The following is an 18,549-nucleotide window of genomic DNA, read 5'->3' as shown; positions in this document are numbered from 1 at the left end:
TAAACCATCATCCTCTTTCACTCCCTTTTTATTTTCAAATATATAAATCCTCCTCTTCTTTTTTCTATCCTGATCTCTACCCCTCATTTGTTTTGTCCGTGTTACGTGGCTTGTTTATTCACAATATTATTATTCCCAAGCACACAAATGCACGGCTTGCACTGTCAACAACCCCCTTTGCTGGAGAAAAGACCCCTTGTTTCTGTTATGCCCTGGAGTGAGAAAGCCAGTTAACTAATCAAGAGAGAGAGAGAAGAGCCCATGATTCTTAGCGTACGTGCTAGTGAACTCACATCGGATTTTATAGACTCAACCTATCCCTCCTTGAACTCCAGGCTTTCTCCGGAATCAACATCAAGCTCTCTGTCTTCGGTTGCCGGCTCGAACGCGCCCTCAGAGTACTCAGCTACGTTGGACGTGGCATCTGCTGCCACTACTCCGCCGTGCATATCGAGAGACAAACTGGACCGGAATATGACGGATTACAGACTGCATAGTGTATCTGCGCTGTATGTATATGTCCTGCCACAAGGTAAACATCTCCAATTTTGAGTTTCGGTATTTCTGACAATTGGGTATAGCTGCACTCAACCACAGCCTGGTCTCCCTTCAACAATGCAGTCCTCAGGAGCTGTTCTCCCAGCTTCTCCCGGCATGATCCCCAGAGGAGACAGCTACCATCTTCAATATCAACCAGCCAGGAGCGTGTTTCCAAGCTCCAACGGCATTGCAATGAACAACTTATCACGCTACTCGAATTATCAGACAACAAGACCAATAGATATGAACTCGAGTGCGCAGGGTGGCACGATATTCGGTACATCAGGGGGTTTCGTTTTTGACTCACCAGCATCAAGACAATCGAGCTCAGCCAACCCTGAAGCCCCACCGTTTCACGAAACCACTGTCCTGCACAATCTTCTAATAAACAACCATGCTGTGAGGCCAGACATCAATGCAAAGATCCATAAAGGGTTCTTCCAAGTTGATGGTAAATGGACGTGTTATCGACGAAACTACTTCTCTTTGTCCTGCTCATTCACCCTGAGGCCATGGATGCAGATGCAAAGTTCTCCCCCTTACATCCAACTTTCCAATGGCACGACCCCGAGAGTTAAATCATTTGCCATGGCAATTTCCGCCGTCGTCCATGGTCAAGAGAACGAGATCCGTGAACTTGTCCAGCACACACCAAAGCGTGACAAACAATCCGAGAGACGACCAGGGAAAGTGTCCTTGGAGCCACAACCACCACCATCATTAATGCTTAACACCGGACCAGTAGGAAACGGCCATCACCATATGGCATTTTCTATTCCCACCCAGTCTCCTATGCATTTTGACTGTGGTTCAGCCTTTGGGAACGGCCACTCTCAAGCAGTACAAACCGCACCTACATCCCACACCTTTGAGCGAATTCAGTTTCAAAAGGCAACTGCAAACAATGGCAAACGTCGTGCACAGCAACAGTTTTACCAACTGGTGACTGAACTCTATGCTGATGTTAGTGACCACAACTCGAAATCCTCGCCACAGTGGATCTTAGTTGCAAGGCGCCTTTCGTACCCCATGGTTGTCCGGGGAAGATCTCCCGGTCACTATAAAGACGGACGACGTGAAAGTACGACCAGCATCGGACCGGAGAGCGACACCGGGAACTCTGGAGACAGCCGAATAGGCGGATTGACCAGCGGATTAGTACAGAGTTCACGACAGCCTCCCCCTTTACTTTCTACGTATGACCAAAGCCATGGCCGTCGACTGACAGCCACTGACCAGCCGCCATTAACGGCAGGGTCCCTTGTTTCTTCCTCTTCCTCCTCCCCCGGCTTCGACTTTGGAATGATGAATGATTCCATGAATCCAATGGAAACCATGAAGGACACAAACGTTGATGCATACGGTCATCAACCATACACCTCAGCAACAACCGTTCAACGAAAGGTATGCATTGAACCGTCCGGCATGCGAAACCATATGCCTACCTTCAATGATACCATTACCACTACAAAAGGACAGGATCCCCAGGATGGCGGATACGGTGAACCCTTCGAACCAATGGTTTCCCTTATGCATCATGATAACAACGGCGACAATCACTACTTCAACCGTCAGGATGACCATGGCCTAAGAAATGGTATGAAGATGCATGGGCCTTACACCAACCGGCCGACAGCTCATTACGCTCGATACTGAAGTGGACTCTCCGTTAACCGGCCACCTCCCTTTCTTTTATTACCTTAGGAACTATTACCTCCTCCCTTCCGAGTATCTACGAAATCCCAACTTCTCCTTAAGATCCTTCTTTCTCTCTGGCCGATTACAACCCTCAATAATGACTTTGTCTCTGAGGGACATTCTCTCCTTTAACTCATTTCATTTATACCCGCTATCCTGTTTTCACCCTTGCATTGAAGCTCTTCTACCACTGGCATACCGATGGCTCACCTCCTCTTCCTCTTGAAGACACATACATAAGTCTTCTGATGGCTATTTCCTGGTAACGATTGTATTTTTGGTTTCGTATCTGGGCGCATGTTTTCCTTGGTTCCTCCTCCCTTTATTTTGCCCTGACCGCAATTTCCTATGTTTTTTTTACTTTCTTCTTTGAATCTTCGGGCCTTCGACCTTAATGAGAGATGACAGCCATGATAGCGACTGATCGTTAATAATCTAACTCAACCCTACCTGGACTTACGAGGAGTTATCTTCCTTTTTTTACAGGCCGGCTTCACCACCACAAAGCCTACCCGATAACTTTCTCAATGCTCGTTTCCACAGGACCGAACCCCCAATGACGATGATTCTTCTTTTTCAAACAAGCGACGCTGCCATTATATCTTTGGATACTGGTTGACAGACCTTTTGTACTGCATGTATGTTACGAATGGCTATTCTGCTTCTCATGATTAGGGTTTCAGCACCTCACAAGAAAAGATGGTGAGGGATAAAAAAGGAAAAAAATATATATTGATGATCGCACGTTATACTATTGAGGAGGTGCTGCAGGTTGATGACTTTTTTTCTTTGCCTGATCTTTGCCCCCCTTTGTTTACTTTTCTTTCGTCCTTTCATTCTTTCATCTTTTCTCTTAAATGGCTGTTAGGGATTTTTATACTCATGGGTGGGAATATTGAGGACAATACGGTGAAATGGACAACTTGGTCAAAACTGGGCAATGGACTGCAAAAAAAAATCATATACAGGAAGACTTCTTCCAGAAAAACGATGAACTTGGGCCCCCCCTTTTTTTTCTTCCCGCTTCCAGCCTTAGGGACATTTTTCTCTCCAACCAATTACTCTTGTTAATGCTTTTGTTATTCTATCTTCCAGAATTGATGTGATGACTACCGCTAGACTTTTCTTTCTAGCTTATGACTTGATGTCGGCGTTTTCAAGGGCATATACCCCCATACCACTTATCTTATTTCTTATCAAGGCCTGGGTCTCCTTTTCCAACAAAACAAGGCTCTTTAACGCAAGGATTGTCCTGGTTGCTCTCTGCATGTATGTTTGCTCAATTTCTCGATCGTCAAATAGAGCTGAAAAAACTCATTTAGGGAACAAATCAAGAGATTTGACGGGAGAGACGAAATCCTACATTTCTTCATTCATATTCTGAACTCAATAAAACCCTGCACAGCCAGCCGTGTTGATGCATGCCATGGAATGATTTGAATATACCAATTGCATTATCTGTAGTTCCAAAGATAGGTTGCAAAACTTGGATGAAGCCAAGACCTTCTATCCGAAGGAAAGATAAAACAAACTATGAGAAAAAAAAAGGGGGAGGGGGAGGGATGAATGAGTTGAGGAGAGGAGAGGAGGGTAGGACAATTCAGCAAGAAAACGAATTGTAGAGTGCTGTTCTTGAAAATTGTCTCTTGAGCTTCTCATCCCTTCTCCTGTGTGTGATACGATCAGGGGGACGAAGTTATGCGCCGTGATAGAACGAAGGTAGCCGGTGAGACCATAGTAGCTTAGGTCATAGTCCTCCATTGCGTGTCCAGATAATAATAATAAAAAGTCGTTTAAGAAAAAGAAATAACGGCAATGTGAGAGGTGGAACTAAGTTTGGTTCCACTCTCCTGGCAACCGTGGTATCACGATATGGCTTCCATGAAGCCGTCAAGGTAAGCAATGGTGTATAAACCATGGTAGCTTTCGGCACTGGTGACATTGTGAAAAAAAAAATAAGGCACCATCATCCAAGCTTATTATGGAAGGCTATTTCAAGGAAAGCCGCATGCTGTATATGTAGGCCAAGGCATCTCCAGGATAATCGGCCGACCAGGATCCATAGGTTTGCCGCCGTCCGCCTCCTTCTGCAGACTAAGGCCATTTTTCATCATGCATGGAAAAGGCATGATGGAGCAGAGCATAGGAAGTAGTGGGAGAAGAACCAGAATGTTTCAGAAAAAGCAGCATCATCAGGGAAAGGATATTAAGCGCCAACTATTCTACATGGAATCCTCTAGCTCATAGTCCAACGAAGAGCCCAAAAGAGTAAAGTGTCATGACACAGCATACTGCGCCACTGCAACCTAGACGAAATGAAATTTAACAATGTCATCGTTGTTGTAGTTAGGATATCCCCGAAAATAGCAGTTAGATCCCACTTATCCATGCCTTTGCCGAGCAGGCAGGGTGGTGCATCACTGCTCAAAATAGGATGAGAAAAAAAGGGCTTCTGACCAAGGAGCCTGATGACAAGGGCGGGATGCCAGGCGATATTTCAAATGGGCTGCGAAAACTCCAACTCCATAAGCTGGGGAGGGGGCCGGATAAGTTGAATAATTGGTTGGGAAGACGGGAAGGTTGGGTCCTAATAGTTTTGTGGTTTCACAATGGTGTATCCCGAGACCGGTAGTAGAACAGACATGACGACTGACTCAATTGACTATATCCTGCTTGTTCGGTTCTGTCTTTTCTCTCTCTTCTCTTTTCATTCCACTCGCCATCCTTCCCTTGCTTGACGCTCACGCCTCCCAGCCAGAAAAGCTAAGCCCGTCGCACGCATCCTTCTTTTTTTTTTTCAAAATGACTACCCTGCTTCGATCCCGCTTTATGGACACACTCGGAGTCCCCAGAGGTCCGAATATAGATCCCTTCGAGCGACAGATGAGGAGGGTAGGAGGATATAGCTGCTGGTATTATATGTACTCCGTATATTGTATATCTTGATCTGGAAGTCGGTGTTTCCCGTCCCGTGGATTGGGGGCCGCGCAAAAGGACCCCATCAAGGCATTCATTTATCCACCGTCGAGACGTTGATGGAGAGCTTCCTGTCCAGCTCTGCTTGCTCTTCCTTTGATGGGGTCATTCCTAACGATTTCTCGAGCTTGGGTGATGCCCACATCCCAAAGGCTGCGTAACCCATCAGGCCTAGGCCGAAGAAAAGACGAGTCCGGGGTTTTAGCGAGCGGTAAGATCTGGTGATTTGAATCAATTATTTCAGTTCAGTTCATTTGCCCCCTTTGAAGCTTAAGAAATCCTTTTGCCTTTGTTTCTCTCTCTCTTCATTCTAGGATATGGTCTCCATGCAAGGCGAGGAGGTTGTTTTTTTTTCTTCTTCTTTCTGGATGGGGGCTTACATACGTCCAAAACGACATGGTTCCTGGTGTCTTGAGAGGCTGTCAGTGTGTTCAATTGGCCTGTCTGTCTGCTGCCAAATGTGTCGGTGTAAAGTCGGCGATGTTTGATGTCTGATGAGGGAGAAAAAGTCGCTTGCTGGTGGTTGAAGTTGGTTTTGCCGTCGGAAAAGGTTAGGCCGATTTTGCTTTATCATGACTTGCATATAAAAATCTACTTACGATCATTCAGGGGGAAACCTGAGCAAGCCATGTAACTCCGGAGTATTTCTTAATAATCGTTACTGGCATTGATGTACTCTGGTATCTTGTACACGTATAGAGAGACCAAGTATTTGCAAACGGATAGATGTAGCACTGCTAAATTGAAACACGATGAACTGATCTAAGAACCTGAACAGGTAAATAAAACATACAAATAAAATATAATAAAAACAGCAGATAGAATATACCAGTAGTACTCCCGTAACGGCGTCATCATTCATATTCCTCGTTTGGTAAATGTCCATGTCTTGTTTGACCGCAATTCTACTGCTCCTTTCATCTCATCTTCGCGCCTTGCATACGCATGGCAAGATCGCATTGCATCGCATGAATAAAGAAAAGAAAAAAAGACTAGAAAACATGTAGAATAGATAGAAATTAACTATAATGGAATTTCAACTATCCCTTCCTAACGGTCATAAAAAAAAGAAAAAGGGGGAAAAGGAAGGAACTTGCAAAAAGCGATTCGCAGCGGCGGCAGCGATCTTCTCAGACAGAACTGGGGACTGAGTGTAAGAATCAGAACATGGAGACATCAAGGAGGTATAAGGGTGAGTATAAAGATGAAAGAAAAAGAAAGCCGAAGGGAGGGAATGCCAGAGACAGGACGGGACATAGCTATATACGGGGCAATCAAGTACATGGCGATGCGTGTAGCTAAGTCAGACAGTGGTAGCTGGACAGTTTGCGGGTGGTGGTGCTGTTTGCTGGTTGAAGCTGATATTATATAGACAGTGGAGATATGGGTATTGAGGCGCTCCAGAGGGTGGCTGTATGTGAGCAAACGGACGATGTGAGATTGAATGGGCCCATGCTAAGGGTCGGCCTGGATGAGGGGATTCTACGAAGACTTTCCGTAGGCGCGATCGATATCCTTCTGGTATTTGGCGACCAGTTTCTTGCGCTGTAGTTTCTGTGCTGCGGTCACGAAGCCCTGTTAAGCAAGAGTGGTTAGATGGATACCATGTCATATGTATGTCATATATACAGAGGTGATCGAGGACTTACATTCTGAGGGGTCCATTCCTCGTCGGAGAGGACAACACCTTCGATGATCTCGAATCCACGAAGGCCGGCGGCCTTACCAGCATTCTGCATCTCCTTCAAGACGATGGAGTTGAGCTTCTTGTCGTGGACGAGAGTGCCGATGCTATCTCCATTGATTCCATTGGACTTTGCAAGCTGGATCAGAGCTGGCTCGGCTGGCACGATGATGGCAACAGGTTTAGCCTGGTCGGTGGCAGCGTACACGCAGATGTTAGCCACGACAGGAACAGAGCGATAGACCGACTCAAGCTTCTCCAGGGCGATATATTCTCCGTTGAGAGACTTGACGAGGTTCTTCTTGCGGTCAATGACCTTGATATGACCGTTTGGCTCGAACTGGCCGATATCTCCCGTCATGAACCAGCCATCAGGGGAGAAAGCTGCCTTGGTCTCCTCCTCGTTGTCAAAGTAACTCTTAGCAACACTCACGCCTCGGATCCAGATTTCTCCCTGAGGTGGGTTGTTCTTGGTAAAGTAGCCGGCATCAGCGAAGTCGACTAGCTTCATCTCGACGGCAGCGGGGATCTCGCCGATTGCGTCATTTGTCCAGGCAAGGGGATCGTTCAGACCACCCATAGCGGAGGTTTCGGTCAGACCGTAGCCGTTGATCATGGGGCAGACGGTCATGGAGAGGAACCGCTGTGTTTCCTTAGAGACTGGACCGCCACCACTGAGAGTGAGGCGCAGACGGCCACCGGTGGCATCCTTGATCTTCTTGAAGACGAACGAGTCTAGTACGCCGGCGCCAGGGAGGCCGGTGGACATAAGGAACTCCTTGGCTGCCAGTCCGGCCCAGAAAATGCTCTTGACGATTGCGCTGTTCTTGTTGACGTTCCCGATAATGCCCTTCTTGACGGATTCCCAGACCATGGGCACACCAACGAGGATGGTCGGCTGCAGCTCACGAATGTCACCCTTGCAGTTCCTAACTGAGGTGTCAGAGAGGGTCTTTGGGCTTCCGTAGCCCATGGTGCCACCCCAGAACAAGCACAAGTTCTCGAACACGAACTCCAGAATGTGGGCTTGAGGGAGGTAGGTGAGGAGGATGTCGTTGGGACCAAGGTATTGGCCGACAATCGAATCAGCACCGGCCACTGCAGCTTGTTAGTTCTGCACTTGCCATAGGCAGACAACACAGAGGGGGGGGGGGGGGGGGTGTTGGCTGGCTTACTTGCTCCTACGACGTTCCCGTGCGTGAGAGGAACACCCTTTGGTGGTCCCGTCGATCCAGAGGTATACATGATGCAGCAGAGATCCTCACTAGATGGGGGTACAGGATCGACGGGGTTCTCTTCACCCAATTTGCGGAGGTCCTCGTAGGTCATAATGTTGATATAGTCGAATTCCGACTTGAGCGCATCGATATGCTCCTGCTTCGGCTCCGAACTGTTATCGTAGATGATGTTCTTGACATCTTTTACATCCTTGAGAACCTTCTGGAGCACTGGTAGGAGGGTAGGATCTAGGAAGATGGACTCGCTATGGGTCTGCTGGAGCGAGTGTCGAACACCATCTTCGCCCAGGGAGTCGTAGGCAGTCACGATAGTGACGGATTGGGATGCGGCACCTGCGGATGTGTCAGACGGCTAAACTTGACAGCTTTTGACAGTTTTTTTGACAGCTATAATTGACAGTTATAGGCTAGAACATACCATGCGAGAGACATAGCCAGTGCGCGCTGTTAAACGAAGTTAGCTCAAGGAAATGTACAAGGAGACAAGCTATCTACCGACCTTGTAGAGCTGAAGAGATGCAGTCTGCTGCCTTTCTCATGGCCGAGCTTCCTTAGGCCGGCACCTAGCTGCAGAGCCTGCTGCTCGTACTCAGCGAAGGTCAGATAGTTATAGCCACTGAGCTCGAAATAGGTCCATTCCTTGTCCACCTCCTGCTCGACCCCGTCGACGAGTCTCTTGACCTTCTTATTCTCAACGTGAGTTTTGATCAGTTTGCGCGAACCGACCGCCTTCGAGTTTCCGTACGTCTTTGCGCTCCATCTGAGGTTGTCGTAGGTGGTAGCGATGTCTGGATGGGGGGACTTGAGCAGCTCGTCTTTGGCCGAGGGGTGTCGTCGCGGGATGGTCTCTCCCTCCACCGGCTCGTAGCCAGCAGCCTCGACGGTGAAGGGACCCTTCTTTAAGATGCGAGGGTAGAAGACTGTGTCCTTGAAAGGCATGCTGAACAGTTCTTCAGGTGCAAGCTGGCGTAGATCGACTTGTATGTGCGATGTGGGCTATTTTTTTGAGCTACGCCTCTTGGTTAAGCTCTTCTGTTTGACCTGCTGCAGGATCTCAGGCAAGGCGACGGAGGACGAGAAGCTATCTCTTGCCCGCTGACGGTACCTATCTCGGTGTTCTATTCTTCAGCTCGATGTTTCTTGGTAGCCAGATATCCACAATATCTTGTAGCTAAGAGAACTTGTTGAGGTTGTTGGGATTGACAAGAAACGGTCGTGTGGAGATGTTTGTTCCAAGTTAAAAAACTTGCCAGGAACTAAATATTAGTTAAATGTAGAAAGAGAGAAGCCGAATATATATAAACAAATATATATGATACAGTCTCAGCCCGTTTGTTCTAGCTGTCTCTTCTGTTGTTCTATCAGTGTCTACCAGATGGCGCCTCTATTATCGCTTTTTGCTGCGCCAGCGAAGGACTTATGCCCCTTTCCTAGCAAAAAAAGAAATCATGGCTCTCTTCCAAGGCGAACTCTACAGGTCTTCCCGTCCTGGCGTCCACCTCTGCAAGGACTATTAGCTGGTTATTTGCACTCAAAAGAGGCCGTTGGAGCGAGTATCCGATCACTTGCTCTGTTTCTTTCGTGCCAGTCGGTTATTTATAGCCAATCAACCAGATACTCCAAGATCCTTGGGCTCGTTGGCAGGCGACTTGGCCGACCGCTGGCTGGCCTGGCTGGCATTTGTACTATCCCGCACAGAGTAGTTCTTCGGACCGACATGGCTAGCAGACAGTGGCGCTTTTCCCTCTTGATGTCAATATCATGCCAAAAGAAAGCATACCCTGGAATATTGAATATCGAATGTTATTATCATGTTTAATGTCGTGGGATGTCCAAGGAGCAGCTAGCGCACACCGATCTGATGTTTGTAGGTGATAGATCCATCTCTCTCTACGCCGAGGTTGATCCGGCAAGCCTGCTTCGGTATATTTGATGTCGCCGTTAGATACTCCGCCGTCCTCTGAGGTACTCGTAGAAACGCCTGCTGCGTTCGACAGTTGGTAGAACTTGGTAACATCCAAGATCGCCTAAGAAAGCACAAGACTTGACCGGTCACTTCGACGCTGTAATATCACGTTAGCCACTCGATATCAAGATAAATAATATACAGAGCAGCCATCATGTCTCTCAACCTACTCATCCTTGTATAATTCTTCGCCTCTCTCATCACTGCCATCTTCACTTCGTCGTCTCTATTTGTAGATGTAGTGATGATTTCCTCTTTGGGATAAGCCAGAGTGAGCAAAATATTTATAATCACTTTTTTTCTTCTTCACTTTTATTTTTTATATAAAAAGAAAACTCGCAGCATCTCAAGGACGAAGAAAAGAGCAACTTTGAGCCTTTCATGTCTTTTTCAAAGGTGAAGAAGGTAGAGAAGTTGGGCGCGTTGAGACGTTGGTGATGATAGAGGGAACTTCCCTCTCTCTCACTTGACGGCATAAAGGAACGTCAGATACGAGATACCCTCAAGACCATCGTTAGAGCAAGTTGAAAGTCGAGATTCTTCAGATAAATTTACTCTATCACACCTCTCCCCATTACAGCCAGGACGATACCCAAAATGCGGTCCAAGATGCCGTTGTCAAAGCCCAAGTCCAGGCCCAACAAGGACGTCAAGCCAAAGAGGCTGGATGATACCCATGGCCGTCAAGCAGATGTCAAATATCCTCTTGATCTGATATCCCTCAATGGCCCGTCAAAGACGACAACCACCGCCAGGTTCAAGATTACCAAGTCAAAGAAAGAAACTGTCAGGCCTAGGAAGCCCGAGAACGTCACATCATACCAGAAGAAGAACACAATGCCTCCGGAGCCCTTGTCGTCTGCTTCCATGTCACGCCCGCCTTCCCCGGGCTGCGGAGCCCTGCCAGATTGCTGGAGTTGCAGCGCTGAGCTGTGCGAGTATCCTCCATGCAGTTGCGAGGAATGTGGCATGCCTAATTAATCTGTTCTTCCCCTCTTCTTTTTCTTCATCTTCTTCTGGACCGATACTATTTTTATGACTCTTTCTCCCTTTCTCCGGTTTTCCGTTCCTCCGTTTTCGTTTTCTTGGCCTGGAAGGTTAAGTATATTTCCACTCTGGGCATGGGATAGCAGAAAGTCTATTCGGCTATTAATTTGTCCTGCCATAACAATAATATGTCGTATTCCTGGTCGCATGGGGCTGACTGGCTTGTGGGGATTAGCGGACCTTACTATATGTATAAACAACTGCGGGGGATGGATTTAGATTAGCAAGTATATTGCTAATCAACTTTGGCCCATTGCATCCATCTTTTTCTCTCTCCACACAGGCCGGGAAAGGGATACAGAAGAAAAACTTCCTCTATGTGTCGGTAGTAGCAATATGGAATCAAACAAAATTACACCCAACGAAGAAAATGCCGGCGATTACTCTATGGTTTTCTCAACTTTTTCATCCTCTCCGGCTCTCTCGGCACCTCTACCCAGGATCGGGCTCGATCCGTTGCTGTCGTGCTCAGGCCTAGATGCTTGCTTATAAAAACTATGTGCATTGGTCAGGTGAGGGGGTTGTCAGTCTCAGGGACATGCCTGCAAGCCCAAGTGCAAGACCCCCAACGCATGAATCGTGCGCCTTTTCTTTATTTCTGCTGAATGACAGTTATACGATATCGAGAACCAACAAGCCAAGCCCAGAGATACACCGGATGCAGTCTGATCCGGATTTAACAGTTGCTAATCACGGTGTCTTTGTTGATGGCGATATCAGTGTCCCCGTTTCTATACACATCCTCAACTAGCAGATTAGGTCTAGTCATAGGCAGGAAGCAGTGTGGAAGGCCCTGGAATATCCCCAAGGTGGGCCTGATGATACCGACCAATGGAGGCCAAAGCATCTTCGCGATAACGGCCTTCTATCATTAATATATATTCTATGCATTATATGGAATGGGCCATATATACTCACTGCTGCGGTCATGTACTGTGGGTATTGCAATAACTCATATATTTCAATTTGGTCTACAGCTTAACAGTCTTGCATTCGAACGTGACCAGCTTCCCCGGCTTCGTTATGAGAACCCGTTGGGTGCAGGATGAATAACTCACACTTCAGAACTAACGGTCTCTGCAGGCTAGGTCTAGGGGCTGTTTCTATCCAACGCCATCTGCTGTTCCAGGTAAGTATCTCCGCAGCCTCTCCACACTCTTTTCATCATTCGAGATAAGTTCCATCATGATAGCCAGGGGTAATCACACTAACACCTGCCATACGAGTGACTAGCGCCTATGGCGTTCCGTACCTGTGAAGAGGCCCGTCCGTGGTGGCTACAGCCACCCGTTAGATGAACGAGTGAATGCCAATGCAAAGCGTGACAAAAAAACGGTTTGTGAGAAGGGAGAAGAATCTACGTGGCTGGATCATTGCCTTGTAAATATTTATCCCAGACATTTGGTTTCTCCCCGAGATCTCCAGCGTCGATCGAACGCTCCCATCCTTGAGCATCGCCTTGACCACATTGTGAGTCTCATTTCCCCCAAGAATTGCTTGTCCCGCTCAGAGTGTCTACATCCCGGCCATCAAGACGGCGATATCAACAGGCTAGGCTAGTTAGAGGAGGTTAACAGAGACTTCACGAGGGACAAGAAGAAACAAAGTCAAAATGCCCACTTTTAGCCACCCATTTTCGAATGGGGATCTGCGACATTAGCCTTGCAGCTTAAAGTCTACCTATCCATCATGAACAACTTCACATGCGGGGTGCGTCTAAATATTCGGAGGGAGCAGAGATCCTGCAAAATGAGAAGCAGAGCAGTTGTTCCTCAATTTTCTAGCGCCGAACCAGGGGATCACTACTTAGTCTCCTGACTTCATAACTGCATCTTGAGCTTCTAATATTCCTCCGGAAGTTTCAAACAGCCGAGCAAACGACGCTGCAATATCTTTGACCGCTCATAACGAAATTGAATGAGGGACTGCAATCTCCACTTGGTACAGTTATGACCTCTTCTCTCTCACTCATGATAATATGGAGATGTCGACTTGGCAGCAGCAGCCCGGAGATGGAATACTCTTTGGTCCAGGGTCTGGAAAAAAACAAGCACTAAGAATGCAAACCAGGAATGAAATGGCGACAACGGTGTATGGGGTTCTCGTAAATCAGAAGGTTTCCCTTGCTCATCCTAGCCATGCACACTTGGCATGGAACATTTCTACCATCGCTTATTTTCTTCAGTTCGTTTCCGTCTTTCTATCCACCTTCCTCCTTGTTTCTACCGCCACTGTTACCCCAGGCTAAAGCGCCTCGAGGGTCCTCATGGCCACAGTGCTCCTTTTGCTTTTCCCCCATCAATGATGTTTGGCATTACATACGGAGTACCGTTGGGCGAGCAAGCCCGCCACGGTTAAGTGCGGGTCCAAGTTCATACTACGTTGGTGACCCGATGGCAAAGACATCTTGACATAACAGACGTCGAGACATGTCACCAAAGTGCATGGTAACCTCAGGAATTGCTTTTACCCTCCCCGGGATTTGTCTTAGCCTTTACCATCTCTCTTCTGACGTTGCAGCCAGCGGGCCCCAGGCAGATCATGGGTCTCGAGGATGCCCCTTGCAATTCTTCGAGATAGCAGACTGGGGAATGAAGATAATATAGACCACTCGATATTAACTTTGTTTCCCTGTGTGTATACCCCGTATCGTGCCGAGGAAATTGATGGGAGAGCCTCTTGATGTCTACTATAAAGACAGCCATCTCTCTTCATATCTTCTAGAAATCTTTCGTTTCTCCATTCCTCATCTCATGATCATCGCCGCATTGTCATAAGAACAAGTCCAAAATTGTTCAAGATGAAGTTCTCCCTTTCCATGTCGCTGCTTGCTGCAGCTGGCCTTGCCTCTGCTGCCAATGAGGTTGCCATGACCAGATTGATGTCCATGAAGCTCGCTGAGCGTGAGGAATACAGAGCCAAGGGAATGTATGCTCCTGGACGATATGCCAACTCTACCAACCGATTTGTCCCTTGCAGACACGGCAAGGCCGGAGAATACTCTTGTGACAAGGTCAACCAGCACGGCTTCCTTACCCATGAGCAGATGGGAAGCACTACCCGTGAGGGTAACGATGTCTGGGGTGAGTTCATTCTCTTTATGTTTCTAGAAGGTCTAGTTACTGACTAGTTTCCAGGTTGGACCTCCAGGGATGGTCGTGAGTTCGGTGCCATCGGTCAAACTGATGGAACTGCCTTCGTTGAGATTCTCAAGGACGGAAGACTCGAGTACAAGGGCAGGCTGCCAACTCAGACCAAGGCCAGTGTCTGGCGTGACATGAAGGTCATTGACGGATACGTCTACATTGGATCAGAGGCCCCTGACCATGGTCTCCAGGTCTTTGATATGCGCAAGGTAGACGCCAACCATAGTTACACCAGACAATAGACGTTACTAACTGAAATAATAGCTGCTCCAAGTCAAGAAGCCAACAACCTTCTCCATTAAAGACGACGTTACCGCCTGGTTCGGCGGTTTCGGTAGCTCCCACAACATTGTCCACCACGAGGCAACCAAGATGATCTATGCCGTAGGAACCGGCAGAAAGACCGACTGTGCTGGAGGTCTTTTCATGGTCGATGTTTCTGACCCAAGCAAGCCAACTTCTCCTGGCTGTGCTAACTCCGACGGATACGTCCACGATGGTAAGAAAACCACCCTCTCTAAATACATATATAGAACCGACTGAATGCTAAAATGTCCTACTTTCTAGCTCAATGCGTCATCTACACTGGCCCAGACAGGCAGTACAAGGGCAAGGAAATCTGCTTCGGTTACAACGAGGATTCCCTCACCATCTACGATGTCACCGACAAGAAGGACCCAAAGATCGTTTCCAAGACCCCATACCAGGGCTCCGCCTACACTCACCAGGGATGGCTCGCTGACCCCAAGAAGATGACCTACCTCCTCCTTGATGACGAGCTCGATGAGAAGGACGGAACTGCCCCCGGAAAGAACCACACCACCACCTACATCTTCGACATCAAGGAACTCGCCAAGCCAAAGTACACTGGTTTCTACCAGTCCCCAGCCCAGTCCATCGACCACAACCAGTACGTTCTTGACGGCCTAACATACCAGTCCAACTACGGCTCCGGTCTCCGGATCGTCGACGTCAGCTCCATCGAGAGGAAGCCAGATGGCTCTCAGTTCAAGCAAGTCGGTTTCTTCGACTGCCATCCCGAGGATGATCACATGAACGGAGAAGTCTCCTTCCACGGCAGCTGGAGTACCTACCCATACTTCAAGAGCGGATATATCCTCTTGAACAGCATTGAGCGTGGTGTGTACTCTCTCCGATACACCGGACCAGGAGCTCGTGGTCACTAGTGGATTAGCCACAGCGGCTAGTAATATTTTGTCTTGATATCATTAGAATATTCAGCCATGTACATAGTTTTTAAACGAATATACGAATAAATATATGCATGAACTACTATTTAGGAATATTATTTCCCCATTCCGTTTCTTAGTTTAAGTTTAATTTTTCCTGGTCGTTTTTCTCTTTTGATAGATGTTTTCACTTATTGATGCATGCATAACGCAGCAGGTCAAGCCCATTAGTAACGTTAAATAATGTCTATACTATTACTTATACGATACTCGGCTCAGTTAATAATGATGGAAGGTATATAGTCTCTGGATTGTTGCAGGCATCATGGACTATCTCAGTCTACTGGATACTCTTGGGCATGAAGTTGAAGATGCCGAGCAAGGTATGCGATCTAAGATAACTCCAGCACTCCCTTTGATATACTCAGTCTTACTGTGGCCTTAAGATGCATTTATCCAATTCTCCGACCCAATACCCTCAAGTGATCTGGGATTCGTCGACTCTCGATCAAACAATGTAGAACTTACTGTCAATGGAGAGGAGTTCACAATCCACCAATCGCCCACCATCCTATCCTCTACCAGAGCTGGTGGGACCACAGGTGCTGGTACGTTTTTCATCATCTAGTTGCTATGTACTGTCTGATATTTGGCCGACTATTTACTAATGAAAACTTTAAGTTCTGTGGCAAGTTACGCCTAGACTAGCAGAATGGCTCTGCAAGAAAGATAATCCTCTATGGAAGTCTTCTATTCTGAACCAGGATTCCGCTGTTGCTGAGCTTGGATGCGGTATTTCAGGGCTTCTGGCTTTATCCCTTGGGCCAAAAGTAGGCAATTATATCGCGACTGACCAGGAATATGTTCGGAAACTGTTCAATGAGAATATCCAGGAGAATACGGCTCAGGGCGCATCTTCGGGCAAGGAAAGAGGCAAATCAAGTAAAAAGACAACGAGCCTTGATCGAAGGCAGAAACATCATCGTGATCGGACGGACAGTCCGGTTCGCGCAAGGGGCGATCAGAAAAGTAATGTTTTGGAAAAGATCAAGTTTGTGCCTTTGGATTGGGAGCTGGATTCGCCGGATATGTTGAAGCGTTCGATCGGGGCCGAAGAAGGGGATTTGGGGTTTGATATTGTGATTGCGTGTGATTGCATCTATAATGATGCATTGATTGGGCCGTTTGTTGCGACGTGTGCTGATATATGTCGACTACGTCCGGCGTTGAAGACTGATGGTAACAATATGAGACCGGAAGAAGGGTTGAAGCCTACCATATGTATCGTTGGCCAGCAATTGAGGTCGTATGAGGTGTTTGAGGATTGGTTGCGGAAGACGCTGGAGGAGTTTCGGGTTTGGAGGGTCAAGGATGGAGTTGCCGGACGTACTTTGGGTTCTGGATCAGGGTTTACTGTGCATCTATTGGTTTTGAGAGAAGGGAGCTAGATAGATGTTGAAGAGAAGTAGAATAATGGAGATTTGGTCGCTATATACATAGAGCGGCCCCAAACTAGTAGACGGAAGCCAGAAATGCAACAAGACTGCATTCACTGCTGGCTCGCTCATCATCTCTCTCACAAGCTCCATAGACTGCTGATATTCAATTAAGCGTGTAGATAATGATACCATCTGGTCTCCGTTAGTTTTGGTAATTAATATGTAGACTGATGCTTCAACGTACCACGTCAGGGGGTTCAGACACTCCAACGGCCATTTCGCCGGCAGACTGTTCGATGTCCATCTGTATATCGCTATTCCCAGCCACGACCAGGAAGAGGAAGCACCCAAAGATGTCCTAAGCAAGCACATCGGGAGGTTTCCCTTCGCACGATCTCTTCGGCCATGGTGAGGTTACATGCAATCGCCATCTCGGGATTGGGATGAAAGAGGCTCAAGAGAGTGAGTGACAGGCGGGTTATATATAATATAATACACAGTAAGCAGGTAAGTTATATGAGTTTGGAAGATGGCCACATTGTATGTATAGTAGAGAGCGAGGCGTCCGGTGAGAAGGCGATGATTGAAGAAAAACGAAAAAGGGGCTATGTTTATCTGCTAATATAAAACAAAAAGAGTCGACAAGAAGGAGCAAAGGAGTTGGGCTATCAAAAGCGCAGCTGAGGCTGTCAAGTCGGTCCTTCTAGGAGTAAAGAGCAGAGAAAATAATATAAGTTACTCGCTATGGCCCCCAACTATAACCCAGTGTCGTATGTAACAGATCTGATATTGTACTTCTCAGGTATAATGGAAAATCAAACTAACATTCCGAAGAAGCCGTCATGTTGGTTATTTTCCCGCAGGATATATCTATTCATTCCATCCTAGCCTCGGTAATGTTGGTTCCAGGACGGCAAGCAGCTTTTGGAATTCCTCCTTCTCTAGCCCTGTAAGATTGCCAAATCTACTTTCTGGATTTCCTTCTACTAGGGAATTCATAGGTTCTTTGCCCAGCCACCATATTACACAACCTTGCATCGAATCATCCACGAATGCACCACCATAAGCCTCCTCGCGGTTAAACATATCGCACTCATCAAGTATAATTCTGAAGGCACCTGCACAGTACTCGTGCAGCGGCAAGTCTGCTTTCGGCGAGCAGCCAGCTTGATCTCTCGCCCAGGTAACTGAGGCCAAGAGACCTCCACTACTTCGGATAGCGTGCCCAAATGTATTTGAGGGTGGAAGCGACTCGGCGATATCGCAAAGGCGGTCGAGCACATCAGTGGCTTCTGCTTCCATGAAGGCAGACCACCGGTTATCCTGGTTGTGCTCACGGAAGCAATATGGGGTCAGGTCCGGTGGGTTTGTTGGCAGCGGAAGATTGGTCTTCTTTGATGTCTTTGGGGGATCTGGATCATGATTTGTAGTGGTAGTTTTCGTTGTGGTAGAGGTAGTCGAAGTTGGAGGCAAAGGATGATCAGTTGAAGGTGGCCGAGGAGGAAGGCCACCAGCTGGAGTGGATATAATGGTCCCCAGAATCCCTCCAGCTCCAAGACGAGGTGGTACCCCGTGCGGATCATTGGGTATCCAGGTGTTAGTAGCTGTTGTTGATGGTGGACAGG

The 18,549-nt window shown here is 47.5% G+C and overlaps 7 protein-coding genes across 7 annotated transcripts; 5 read left to right on the top strand and 2 right to left on the bottom strand.

Moving 5' to 3' along the window:
- Positions 1 to 261: 261 nt before the first annotated feature.
- On the top strand, positions 262 to 2,196 carry MCYG_04561 (conserved hypothetical protein; the record flags this gene model as incomplete). The annotated part of the gene is made up of 2 exons (XM_002846778.1): positions 262 to 509; positions 582 to 2,196. The coding sequence occupies 2 exons, from the start codon at positions 262 to 264 to the stop codon at positions 2,194 to 2,196; spliced, it is 1,863 nt and encodes a 620-aa protein (XP_002846824.1).
- A 3,052-nt stretch (positions 2,197 to 5,248) lies between these two features.
- MCYG_04560 (conserved hypothetical protein) lies at positions 5,249 to 6,100 on the bottom strand (the record flags this gene model as incomplete). Its single annotated transcript, XM_002846777.1, has 5 exons — positions 5,249 to 5,432; positions 5,473 to 5,517; positions 5,655 to 5,808; positions 5,832 to 5,861; positions 5,908 to 6,100. 5 exons carry the CDS (start codon positions 6,098 to 6,100, stop codon positions 5,249 to 5,251), a joined length of 606 nt encoding a protein of 201 aa, XP_002846823.1.
- Positions 6,101 to 6,696: 596 nt separating this feature from the next.
- Positions 6,697 to 9,075, bottom strand: MCYG_04559 (long-chain-fatty-acid-CoA ligase 1; the record flags this gene model as incomplete). Its single annotated transcript, XM_002846776.1, has 5 exons — positions 6,697 to 6,789; positions 6,864 to 7,996; positions 8,074 to 8,469; positions 8,555 to 8,580; positions 8,636 to 9,075. 5 exons carry the CDS (start codon positions 9,073 to 9,075, stop codon positions 6,697 to 6,699), a joined length of 2,088 nt encoding a protein of 695 aa, XP_002846822.1.
- A 1,624-nt stretch (positions 9,076 to 10,699) lies between these two features.
- MCYG_04558 (uncharacterized protein) lies at positions 10,700 to 11,083 on the top strand (the record flags this gene model as incomplete). The annotated part of the gene is made up of 1 exon (XM_002846775.1): positions 10,700 to 11,083. One exon carries the CDS (start codon positions 10,700 to 10,702, stop codon positions 11,081 to 11,083), a length of 384 nt encoding a protein of 127 aa, XP_002846821.1.
- A 994-nt stretch (positions 11,084 to 12,077) lies between these two features.
- Positions 12,078 to 12,709, top strand: MCYG_04557 (uncharacterized protein; the record flags this gene model as incomplete). Its single annotated transcript, XM_002846774.1, has 3 exons — positions 12,078 to 12,084; positions 12,244 to 12,278; positions 12,383 to 12,709. The coding sequence occupies 3 exons, from the start codon at positions 12,078 to 12,080 to the stop codon at positions 12,707 to 12,709; spliced, it is 369 nt and encodes a 122-aa protein (XP_002846820.1).
- A 1,240-nt stretch (positions 12,710 to 13,949) lies between these two features.
- MCYG_04556 (conserved hypothetical protein) lies at positions 13,950 to 15,482 on the top strand (the record flags this gene model as incomplete). Its single annotated transcript, XM_002846773.1, has 4 exons — positions 13,950 to 14,232; positions 14,287 to 14,504; positions 14,560 to 14,794; positions 14,863 to 15,482. 4 exons carry the CDS (start codon positions 13,950 to 13,952, stop codon positions 15,480 to 15,482), a joined length of 1,356 nt encoding a protein of 451 aa, XP_002846819.1.
- A 328-nt stretch (positions 15,483 to 15,810) lies between these two features.
- MCYG_04555 (conserved hypothetical protein) lies at positions 15,811 to 16,933 on the top strand (the record flags this gene model as incomplete). The annotated part of the gene is made up of 3 exons (XM_002846772.1): positions 15,811 to 15,868; positions 15,932 to 16,093; positions 16,167 to 16,933. 3 exons carry the CDS (start codon positions 15,811 to 15,813, stop codon positions 16,931 to 16,933), a joined length of 987 nt encoding a protein of 328 aa, XP_002846818.1.
- Positions 16,934 to 18,549: the final 1,616 nt, after the last annotated feature.

Source organism: Microsporum canis, genomic scaffold, assembly GCF_000151145.1.
Source record: "Microsporum canis CBS 113480 supercont1.4 genomic scaffold, whole genome shotgun sequence".
In the NCBI taxonomy this organism is placed as follows: Eukaryota; Fungi; Ascomycota; class Eurotiomycetes; order Onygenales; family Arthrodermataceae; genus Microsporum; species Microsporum canis.
The sequence above is the reverse complement of the archived record's forward strand: the minus strand, read 5'-3'. Positions and strand labels throughout refer to the sequence as shown.